The sequence below is a fragment of the Silurus aristotelis genome, assembly GCF_946808225.1.
Source record: "Silurus aristotelis genome assembly, chromosome: 28".
NCBI classification, from domain to species: domain Eukaryota; kingdom Metazoa; phylum Chordata; class Actinopteri; order Siluriformes; family Siluridae; genus Silurus; species Silurus aristotelis.
Genome location: NC_139601.1, coordinates 3,194,796 through 3,207,640, shown reverse-complemented (window position 1 = coordinate 3,207,640; position 12,845 = coordinate 3,194,796). Strand labels below are relative to the sequence as shown.

At 43.8% G+C, this 12,845-nt stretch overlaps 1 protein-coding gene across 9 annotated transcripts in view; it reads right to left on the bottom strand.

Annotated features, from left to right (window-relative positions):
* prickle2b (prickle homolog 2b) overlaps positions 1-12,845 on the bottom strand; it is a 92,689-nt gene that overhangs the window by 8,574 nt on the left and 71,270 nt on the right. For 6 of the 9 annotated variants that reach the window (XM_083534743.1, XM_083534742.1, XM_083534748.1 and 3 more), the window contains one exon: positions 4,122-4,305. In XM_083534743.1, the coding sequence (XP_083390869.1) occupies positions 4,122-4,305 (184 nt within the window). Of the gene's footprint in view, positions 1-4,121; positions 4,306-10,682; positions 10,738-10,891; positions 12,714-12,845 lie in introns of those variants that run through there. The other 3 variants (XM_083534747.1, XM_083534750.1, XM_083534745.1) reach the window with 3 other exon arrangements.

The following is a 12,845-nucleotide window of genomic DNA, read 5'->3' as shown; positions in this document are numbered from 1 at the left end:
CACACACACACACACTTGAGCGTATGTATCCATACAGCCTGGCGCAGCTCTAAATTACAGTGATTAAGAACGGCGCTGAGACACGACCTTTGCACTCCACCTTTTGCGGCCTAGTAACTAGGACAAAATGAGCGGTTTTGTTGTTCCCAACATGCAGCAAGCCTTTCATTATATAATCGGCCTAATGAGGGCACTGCATCAAGCTACGATATATATATAATTTTAGCAGTGTTCAGTTCGCTCCAAGACGCGTGGGATTCTAACTCACAACCCTGTGGTAGAAAGTGGTACAATTCATGTTTTTATCTGAAAGAAAAATTAGCGAACTGGGATACTGTGGGGTTCCAGGCGTTCCTTTTGGCCTTCCACCTCATTACACATGGACTAATGTCTAATGACTTAACGTGATGAAGCACTGAGCTCCATCTGCCCTTCTTTATACAGAATAAACCCGTCCAATAAAGCAGACAAAAATGGATATTCCATGAGGCGTGATTTATAACCGTTTCCGATGTGCTGCTGTTGGCCGAGAGAAACCAGTGAGGTGCTCCATATCAATTACTCACTTTTCAGAAATGGATAAAGTACAAAAAAAACGTCCTTTTTGTTAAAAAAACAAAAAAACCAAACCAACAGCTCGTCACACCAGCGCAACTCGAAAACAAGAATCCTCGGACGTGAGGTCGTAATTCTAACACGCCTCGTCTGCGCAAGGCTTTCCAGAGCCCCACGTATCCCCTGAAGAAGAGCGGACTGATGGCTCTTCCGCTGCTTATCTTGGCCGGCCGCGATATTCGAGAAGTACCGGAGAAAGTCGGGGGCCAAGGGATTTGTTCAGCTGAAACTTTCGGCGGTTGGGATCCAATAAATTACCGAGCTCGCTTCCAACAATAACAATCAGCGCTGGTGCGGTGCGGACATCTGACGGGCGCGAGCCAGCGCTCTCATGCAAACCAGCGGCTCGTGGAAACAACCGTAATCAGAGCGAAGAGATCTGGCGGACCGCCCGCGAGTCCAGGGGTCTGGCAGCCACCTTGCGCATCTCAGCACGTACAGCTGGCTTTCATAACACGCACAAGGATATGTTGATGTTTTGCAGGACAAAAACCAAAGCCTGGTTATTTACATAACCAGCCTCATTTTTGTGGACCGCTTTATCCAAAGGGCTCGAATCGCCATTGCCCTCAAGCGATACGAGTCTTGTTATTTATCATACAAAATCCCCGCGGCAACCGCAACCAAGTAAAACACCAGAGCGTCGCTCCATATCCAGGAAGTTACAGTTCCCGTAACTGTCTGACCATATTGTAAAATCGTTTGACGACTATGAAAAAAAACCTGTTCTGTCCCACTTATTCGTTTTCCACATTGAGACTTTCCATCTGAAGGGACTCGTCTTTTGTGAGACGTAAAAAAAAAAACCCAGAAAGAAACTGGGTTACGGGCTACTTCCTTTTTCCACAAAGACTGAAAGGCGGCGGTGAGCCAAGTCGGACATGCGTAAGCAGAATTGCCTCCCGCTGCTGCAGGGTCCAAAATCGCAACGATGCCCTCGCAAAACATCCCGTCCTTGTTTTTTTCCGCATTTCTTCAGAAGCAGAGCAGTGAGAGACAGAGAAAAGCAGAACTTAGTGGCAGCCTCGGAGCTATCAGCATTCCTAAGCCAACATAATTGGATCACTAAACTAATACCAGTCATGTGAGCTTTAGGAAATAGGCGGTAGTCTCTTAAAACCAGTCCAGGAATCGTCACGCAATCATGCTCGATTCTGGATAAACGGCTGTAAAAGAGCTAATTGGAAAGGAGAAACGTGCAGGCTCGCTGTAAATCTCGTCCTTCATTTCCTGGAGGTAAGCAAACGCGATCCACTCGCTGTCTCCGGGTGAAACTGCAGACGTGAGCGTTCTAATAATGAATGACCCGCTAATAACGAGCGGACTCGCTGCTGGCAACTTCACCGCGTTGATCTCACCCCGATGCCACGTATGCTGGCTCCTGTTGCTCGGCGCTGGCAAGGAACCCAGCAATTCCAGCACAGAGGTGCAAGCCAAGGACTCTCTTGGAATGCGTGGCCATCCGTCAAGGGGTGATATCAATCCTGATTAGAGGCGAGCCGCGACCGACCGCGGTTTCTGCGGCGTTTAATAAACGGCCATCACGACCGATCGATCTTTCTCCCCGTAGCGACGAACTCGTTTCTGCGTCGTATGGAGCGATTTGAGATAAATCGACCGCCAACCGTTGGCTGACCTCTGAGGAGCAGGAAAAGGAGACGGTAGATGGCCTTTATTGGTTATTGAACTGCTACGCTGTGCTAGCAATAAGACCTTTCAGTTCGGGGAGAAAATGAAACAGCGTAGCCATGAATGATTTAACTGGTCTATAAAGAGAGGGCCAACCACCCGCAGTGCTCTAATAAAGCCCATGTGAAAATACGCAGAGGCCAAGAAGAGCTTCGAGGAAAGCTAACCGCACGACGCTCTTAAAAAATCATGTTTTTAAGTAGGTTGGAATTGAAAATAAACGTTAAAGACCTGATGAGCGCTCGGGACAAATTCGGGTACTTAAAATATTCATAATAGAAGGTAACATATTGTGTGTGTGTGTGTGTGTGTGTGTGTGTGGCATGGCCTTACAAAACACCAGAGCAAATTAATGCCAAAGTTTGGATTTCTGTAATAACAACCGTGTCCGAGCTCACGCGTGTGTTCGTAACCTAACGCTACACGCTGCCCTGTTCATCTCAAACTATACGCTTTAGTGCTTGTGACAGCTTAAGGATAGATGTGTGTTAATATATCTGTGTGTTTAAACCGAATACTGCAAAAATGTATATATTCAGAAGTGCAATGTTGCGTATGTATGTATGTATGTATGTGTGTGTGTGTGTGTGTGTGTGTGTGTGTGTGTGTGTGTGTGTGTGTGTGTGTGTGTGGGTCAGCCCGAGGCTTGCGCGTGTGCCAACAAGCTGTCCGAATCCGCTTATTCGTTATTCTAAAAGGCTTTTCTGTCTGGAGATGGTGTGTTTATTCATGCGTCTGTTAGGAAGGTTTGTTATTTTTAACATATATTCGGAGTTGAGGAACTCAGCCAGGGGCAATTTGGATTGTAGCCTGGTGTCTGAGTAAAACATGGCACATAAAAACCTAAATTACTTTTTTTTTCTTTAAAGAATTTACAAAGCACTACAATGATAATACATATATAGATTAATGCATGCACTATATGAGCAAAAGTATTGGGGCACCTGTTCTCATATGTGTTACTTTCTCAACCTTACTGCACCCCAGGGCTCCTCACCTTACCTACACAATATGGACAAAAGTATTAGGACACCTGTTCTTTTTCTGCCATATGTGGATCTTCTCCAAACTGTTATCACAAAGCTGGAGGTACACAATTGTATAGGACGTGTCTTTGGATGCAGTATAATAAACGTGTTGGTAATAATCCAGTTTGACATGCCCCTGTGCACACAGCGAGCTCCATGAAGATCTGGTTTACATTGTTTGGAGAGGAAGATCTTAAGTGGCCTGATATAGAGCTCTGATCTCATCCCTACTGTTGACTGCCTCCTCACTTCACCTACATCGATACCTGATATAATATATATATGGTATATAATGTCTGGTGTGTGTGTGTGTGTGTGTATGTATATATATATATATATATATATATATATATATATATATATATATATATATATATACACACATACATACACACACACACACACACCACCTGACTTTACTAACACCCTTGTGTCAAACACAAATGTCCCCACAAGTACACTTCAAAATCTAGTGGAAAACCTTCCCAGAAGAATGGAGGTGATTAAAGAGGAAACTAAAGGATTAAACGAGGACTAAAGGCAAGACCAAAGCACATTTAAATCTTTTGATCTTTATGTCTTTGATCTCAAATCCAGTTTAGATGAACAACGGTCTTAATCCAGGTATATGCTGATGTTAGTTCAGGTTTATAACCATCATCAGTGGAGATCGGTGAGGAGCTGGGGACGCTCTCCTATTGCATGTTAGAGAAATTAACTCCTTAATCAACACACTTGCTGACTGATGGTGTTACGAGGGAATAAAAGGCATAGTTTCAGGTGTCGTACCTGTTCGGGTTTGAGGCCCGGTGGCACCCAGGCGTATTCCTCCAGGGCGCAGCCCGAGTCGTCGTCAGAAGTGGAGTTCCTCTGGAAGTCATACAACAGCTTGGACACGGTCTTCTCCATCTCCAGGGGCATGGCCGTCACAGCATGATCCTCACGTGGACACTTGCAGTGCAGACAAATCTTCCTGAGCAGAGAAATCAGACACGGGTCGAGAGTTACATCGGATTCTGGCCATTTCACTGAATCCAAACTGTTTGAAATCTAAGCGATTCGAAATCATTCCGCAATAAGTCCAGTGTTATGGTTTGATTTGCAGGAAAACGGAGCTCTGCCAAACAAATCAGGATTGTTTAAACAATACCAGACGGACTGATCAGTCGATGTCTCCCATCTGCTCACAATTTAATACAAACATCCAAATTATCGAGGAAGAATAAACAGACGCTTTCATGAAACATGTTTACCTGAAGAAAGTTGCTTGATGAACTGTAAATATTGGTAGTACACATGCTCAATTCTCTAATCCAATGGAGTTTTCACACTCCATCAGGGTTTCTGCAGGTTTCACAAAGTCAAACTTAAGCCTCTTTAAGACATTAAGAATAAGAAATTAAGACTTCAATCTTAAAAATAAAATCCGTTTTCAGTCTGTGGTACATACTTGTGCTAATAACAGAAAGCTGACTGGCTGCTGCATGTTGGTTTCATTTGTTTCGTAATACAGCGAATAATATTTGGACTGGCGAAAGAAAGAACTACAACTCCACGGAAACTAACAAACAAAACACACAGGTAGCGTTACATTCACACTGTAAAATTAGGACCTGTTTAAGATTATTTAAAATCTAGAACAGCAAATATAAGACATGCTTTAAGGCTTGAAATTTAGATTTGCTAATTTTTTTGACTTTTTAAGACCCTGTGGAAACCCTGTTCATCCTCTTAAAGGGGCAGATACATTTTTCCCCTAAACCAGTACCACATAACATATATTCAGTTATGTCTAATGGGTAGGTGTGTGTTTGATGTGACTAGCAAAATAGTTGAACATGATATGCATCAGTAACATACACTATATTGACCAAAGTATTGGGACACCTGACTTTCCAGCCATATGTGTTTTTTTTCTTCAAACACACAGTTGGAGACAAACAATGACACAAGGACGTCTTCGGATGTGTTAACATTAAATTTTTCCTACACTTTTTTGGAGGACCCAAACCTGTTCCAGCATGACCGTGGACTAAGCCAGAGCCATAAAGATATCCTTTACGTGGGTTAGGAGTGTGTGGCTGATCTTGAGTGGCCTGCTATAGAGATCTGACCTTAACCCGATCGAACACCTTTTGGACGAACTGCAACGCTGACTGCACCCCAGGCCTCCTCACCCGACCTATATATCAGTACCTGACTTCACTAACACCCCTGTGGCTGAATGAATCTCCACAAACACTCCAAAATCTAGTGGAACATCTTCCCAGAAGGTTATTATAACAGATAATGGGAACTAAATGTGGAATGGGACGTTCAAAAAGCACATACCAGGCTTATGGTCCATATAATGTAGCTTTGCTAACAAAGCAAAATTTGACTATTATATATAGATTTTTTTTAAGTGAAAAACCGAGCAGCACTACCAAATAAAAAAAATAAATAATAAAAAACCAATAAACCAATCGGTGCAATTTTAAAGATGTAATATGTCGCTTCTAATCATTAATTATAATGAATCACAGTGAAACATCATTCACCAGGTTTGGTCCAGATAAATAAGGACCACTATTTGCCTGTGAGATTATTTCAGTGCAAAATGCAAACACCTGAAACAAAGAATTTGCAAGGCGATGTTGGGGGTGATCTTTCGTCCTTTTCAAAGAATTTACCGGATGTATCTTTTAAAATCTGTGATTGCTACAGGTCTAGACGCTTTTTTATATAAATACCGACAAACTGCACCTTTTAATGCTGACTCAGACATGAGTCACGCTTCTTCCAGTAACTCATTACAATAGGGCGAGCTTTCTGAAAGGCCAGTATATTAAACACATCAATTTCACCCCCCAAGGACACAGACAGACCCACACACACACACACACACACACACACACACACACACACACACACACACACAAATCAGTGTCCTGTTCTTCCGAGTGTTAAAAGCCTGCATCAGATTACAGTGACACTTCACACACAAATACACACAACTGCTGGCTAAACTCCTCCTCACGCTCTAGTAACTTGGCCACATTTGGTTACAACAAGGGACACCGAAAAGTCGTCTCAAACACACACACACACACACACACACACACACACACACACACACACACACACACACACACAAACTTTACATCTGGTTAGTCTCCAGCAGGGCAGACGTGGCCGTGCCAAACCTCACTCCCTAGCTCCAGAGGCTGCTGGTCAGATCTCTTAACCTCATCTGCCTCAGAGGTATGGACACAACACAGACCAAATCCTGTTAGCACCTCGAGCACCCCGCAGGCGCTGCCGCATCAGGAGAAAGGGGGGGGGGGGGGGAAGCCACATAACCACAGTTCTGCAGAGACTACAAAGAGTAGCCGTTCTGGAGGGGCGGAGTCATCCTAAGAGCCCATGCCCTTCATTAAAGTAAGGTATCATTGAAGGATAAGAATGTGGTCACTGGTGTGACCTGAAGTGACCTTTATTCCTAAAGAGACGTGTAAAATAAATAAGTGCCCCTCACCCCCCCTCGGAGCCACTGTTTTTTTTTTGCTTTATCACCAGTCCGTATCTGTAACATGGAAATGTAAGAGTTATATTTGATTATATCTGCATTCTCCATGAAAGGACACCAGACCGGATAAACAACAACTGACACTTTGCAAGTCAATCAATGTGTCTTCTGCACTGGAAACTGGGGGTCTGATTACAGCTCCTATGGACTGCAGTAAACCTGCGCTATTATATATTTATTCGGTTATTTCCAAATAGGTGTGTGTGCGAATATTTTTGTGCATTTGAGAAAGTTTTACACAATTTTCAAGAGTCTTGAAAGAACGGAAATACTGAAATACATTCTGAAGCACTATTCAAATGTTCTAATCAAGCGCCGGATAATCAAACCCCTCTCTCCAATCTCAAGCCTCTAATTAGCTCCCTGAGAAAACACACATTTTTTTTTTTTTCTCCTCTCGCTAGGATGTCGAGTGTTTCACACTTGGGCAGCTGCTACAGCAAGGACAAGGACAAAAGCTTCGGTTTCACGCGTGTGCTGAAACCGAAGGAACGTTTCACCCAAACAGTCCACTATCAGTAATGATGGATGAGAGGAAGCGGGAGCCGCAGTAATAATGAGATCACGCTAAGTGCCCCCCATTAGCTTTAACTGTGTACTGGACGTGTCGGCATTTTTTCGCAACAGCAGCATTCCTGTCGTACTGGATCAGGCGGCAGTGATGTGAGGCCGGAGTAATAAACTAAACAATGCATGTGCTTCGGGGTTTGATGACATCACAAGACTGTTTTTTGTTGCATTTCATCTTAGCTGTGTTTAATATGAATTTCGCCGTTAACTCCGAAACGTGAGACAGCTAGTGCTTCCTTTCTTGCTAACTATTTTTCCGGTGAGAAATTCAACATGCCATAGTGCTGTAGGTGGCATGAAAGTTGGCCAAACTAAAAGACTAAATCACCTCTCTAGGATAGTTTGTATGAAAATGTAGGGACATTTAACTAAAGAAAAAACTGTTTAGTTTAAAAAAAAAATGAAAGCTCCTGATTATGCAAGTTGTTCAGGAAGCATTTTTAGGATCTCTTTAGGAAAGATGAATCATGGGCAATATCCTGCTGCATCACCATTAATATTTTACTCAATATCTCAATATTATATATATATATATATATATATATATATATATATATATATATATATATATATATATATATATATATATATATCACAATTTAAAAACTGCATTGTGGGTATTGCAGGGAACTTTAAGTAGGTTCAAAAAAGCAAAAAAAAGTCCAACTTATGTGGTTCAGGAGGCATTTTTTACTTCAAATGCAACTTTTTTTACTTCAACTTCTAGCTCTGTCTGTGTTCAAGGTTTGGAAATTTGTGTCATGACCCGGCCTGAGGACACTGCAGCGACGCTCTCTTATCCTGACCTTAAGACTCATGATGACAAGGACAAGACCCTGAAATAGTTTCATCTTCATCAAAACACAAAAACACAGAAACAAAGCTCGGATTTAGGAAACACAGATATGTTGCTACAAATATGAAACCAGGATGAAGAGCTTCGGAAAAAAAAAACAAAGGCCAGATACCCAGACAGTGTATGTATATATGCATGTATACTATATATTATATATATATACACACACAAACATGTTCACAAGGAAAATTCTTTCCTAAGACAAAAAAAAGTCATCGCTCCCCAGTTCCCGATTGATCGCAAAAGCCCCAGTGAAGAACAAATCGGTTTTCCTTTAGCGAGATCATTTCTCCAGGCTGAAATCGTAGATATAAAGCACTCAGCGCTCGACAGACGGACAGCAAAAGGTCCGCATGCTGATTTCATTACAAAACCCTGCACACACAGCAGACACGGTTTGAAGGCCTAAAAAAAAAAAAAAAAGACACCACCCCGCCTTGACTAGACCGACATAAAAGCGGCTGTCCCGTCCCTGGAGTCGACGGTGAACTGCTGCCAGCCTGCAAGGCGTCTGGACAGACAGCGAGTCATGCGCTCGCGAATACGAGCAGACAGACGCTCACATTCCGGCTTAATAAGTGCATTTTTGTGTCGTTTTAAAACCAGCAGATGCGATGTGGTTACTGCTGGACTATTCTCTCCTCTGTTTAACAACAGCTATAGGCAAAACACATGGGAGTTTACGAGTAATTCCAGGCAGTTTGCAGGCATGAACCAGGTTTGTGCGATTTTTTTTTTTCTGCCAGAGAAATTCCACATCGCCAGGATACCTGCGAGGCACGCAGGATTTCCATAGCATCACTCCAAACAGACGAGACGAGTAAACAGGCAGTGTGTTGTAAGAGCTAGATGCAGCTGGCTGTAACAGAGCTAATTATTTCTCTCTCTCTCGCTCTCTCTCTGATCGTTTTTTCCTCTTAAACACGCCAAATGAGTGATCTTATAACAGAACCCCACCCAGTTTCAAACTGAAACACAGCCAGGAAAAGTAATGCGCTTCGATTATGGACCTCTCAAACCACCAATGGCTAGTATTCAAATAAAGTGATACGGAAATGTGTTACCACTAGAAACGTGGAACTGACAGGTGCATAGGCCACGCCTCCTTCATTTAGGACGATGGACATTGAAGCTACAGACGACACAGGTGACAACTTCACTCAGTCTAAAAAAGGGGCCACACCTTCTCACTGGGACTGACAGATACACAGGCCACGCCTCCTTTACAACACTGACAATTAGACCACGCCTTTTTACACGCTCATAGGCCACTGAAATTGTCAGCTACATAGGCCATGACACACTCAGAAACCACTCCTTCATTGCACTGAAAACGAGACCAAACCTTCTCACACAATCATAGGTCACGCCCACTTCATGGGATTGACAGGTCTCCTTCGTTTGGCGATGATAGACATTGAAGCTGCATGCACAAGATCACACCTTCTTCACTCAGCCTGAAAGGCCACACCATCTTACTGGGACCGACAAATACAGGCCACGCCTCCTTTGTGGAGATGACAATGAGACCACACCTTCTTATAGGTCACACCTACTTCACTGGGACCGACAGATACAGGCCACACCTCCTTTGTGGAGATGACAATGAGACCACACCTTCTCATAGGTCACACCTACTTCACTGGGACCAACAGATACAGGCCACGCCTCCTTCGTGGAGATGACAATGAGACCACACCTTCTTATAGGTCACACCTACTTCACTGGGACCGACAGATACAGGCCACGCCTCCTTTGTGGATATGACAATGAGACCACACCTTCTCATAGGTCACACCTACTTTACTGGGACAGACAGATACAGGCCACACCTCCTTTGTGGATATGACAATGAGACCACACCTTCTCATAGGTCACACCTACTTCACTGGAACCGACAGATACAGGCCACGCCTCCTTTGTGGATATGACAATGAGACCACACCTTCTCATAGGTCACACCTACTTTACTGGGACAGACAGATACAGGCCACACCTCCTTTGTGGATATGACAATGAGACCACACCTTGTCATAGGTCACACCTACTTGACTGGGACAGACAGATACAGGCCACGCCTCCTTCGTGGAGATGACAGTGAGACCACACCTTCTCAGAGGTCACACCCACTTTACAGATACAAAGGCCATGACTCCTTCATTTGGTGATGATAGACATTGAAGCCACACACACACATTGGTCATAACTTCTCACCAACAAACATTCCTTCATCTGACCTGACAATGAGACCATGCAATCTCACACATTCATAGGCCACACCCATTTCTCCAAGACAGACACCTCCTTCATTTACAGATACTTATTTAGCCTTGTTCTTGTCTTTTAAGAGACTCACCATTTTGTTAAAGTAGTATCATTAGTATTGGCACCCCATGCACTGGATGAATAACCTGAAGAATGAACAGAGATCCAATTATAAGTACTTTTTTTTTTTAAACTGGAACATTTCCAATCACGTTTAGCAATGGAACATATTGTTAGCAAGCAATTATGGTGCACTGATTCGATACGTTCAAGAAGACAGGGATTAGCGCATGTGCCCACCTGCTGCAATCCATCACGATCGGCTGATTTTTGTCCCCAGGGCGTTCGGGCACCTGTGGCCTGGCACACGTCCCACGTCTAACATCAAGCAGGCGCGCTTCATGCGTCACACACTCTTACAGACGAGGCCTTTGCATTCTTTTACTAGATCCGTTTTTTTTATTTATTTATTTATATATTTATTTCACGCCTCCGAACCAAAGACAAAGGACACGTTTGTGGAGTTATGCCGTGGAACATGCTTTCATAAAAGCGTAAATCTGCTCTCAGGTTGCTCCTCCTACCTGTTCAGGCTGTCTGCTTACAGTGTTGTGCTAAAGAAAGATGCCTGCTGGAGGGGGAAAAAAAAAAAAGTACACTGAAGCACTAAGGCTCATGCCGAGGAAACAAGTAAGCAACCTTTAGAGATTTACGGTACGGTACCCATCTGTCCAAACCATCTAAAATCGCTCTAAAACACAGTGCCGTTGAGCGAGTCCGGCTCGGCAGTGCAACGCTGGAGACTCGTCCCTTTAAAGGGGCTGTGTGTGTAGCAAATCGAGCAGTCGGATTCAAACGAAGCCCCACGTTCATCGCTACTCTGTAAATGAAATGGAATCTACTCCTCCTACTCGAACGATTGAAACCAAAACCCGCTGCGTTTAGAGCGACAATGGGACGTTTTCACACCTCGCCTCTGCATGCATGTCAATCTGCAGCCCCCCGGAAGGCTGAGCATTCCTCATTTAACACACCTGAGTCGAAGCATCTGCAAAACTTTTCCATATTGTCCATTTTCTCTAAAATGTAATCTGTATAGACAATATTCTGGAGAAGAATCCAGGAAGTAGCTTCGGTGTACGTAACCTTAAATACCTAACCCATACCGTTCCCCCCCCCCCTGAGATATCTACAGATCTTGGTGTGGTTTCATTTTTATTTCCAACTCCATCTTGACTTCGCAAGGCCCTGGTAATTAACTGGAGAGTTGACTCGGGTGTGTTAAATAAGGAGGTCAAACCGGACTAAACCTCGGGGACCCTGTGCATCAACACACGCAGTGAAGGCGATGATTCTCGACCCTGCGTCGTGTCCTGCAGAGGGTTTTTTCAGAACTTTACACAATATCGTTGACCTGCTAATGAGCTGCGTTTGTTGGCTCAGGTGTGTTAGAGCTCTAGAGAATATCCGAAATAGAAGCCAAAGTAGATCCACGCTGTCGATTCATCCCGTCATCGGCTCAGTTCGGCACGTTTTCCCACAGCGATGCGGCGATAAACACCACACACGTCTCGCACAAGAATAAGGGTGGTGTGGGAATGCCGGGTCACAGAACCACGTTCAGACCAATTAAAGGTGTCCAAAGCATCCGAATGAAAAGGGTTAAATGAACACTCATTCGTTCATTTGGAGCATCCAGTGAATCGGAGTATATTCCAGATGTGTGCAGATGTGCATCACATCCTTCTTCAATTTTATACAAGTACTGGTGGAGGCACACAGCTGGACTCCAGGGGTTGCTCCAAAACCCAGGGTTTTTAATGAGAAGGAGGTGTTGTCGGTTGAGTCGTGCTGGATTTATTATGACCAATAAAAAGCAGTGAAGGAAACAAGGTCAGATAGGTGGTGATATGGAGGGGGGTCACTGGTGCGCGTTGGAGAAGGAGAGAGAGAAGGAGAGAGAGAGAGAGAGAGAGAGAACTCGATCTCGGCATTCATGTGTTAATGCTCAGCGCCAAATTCTGACTCGATCGATCCTTTGGAGGGCAACAAAAGCCAAACAAACCGAAAACAAAAGCGTTAATCCGACTTACAGGGAACGGGTCAGCACCAGTGGAGAGGACTGAACACGAGTAAAAAAAAAATGGCAGCTTTGAGTTACAATAAATGCTATCAAACATCTAATCAAAAATTAAAATTCTTTTTAATATATGAGCGTCTTGGTGATGTCATAATGCATTGAGCGCGTGCATTT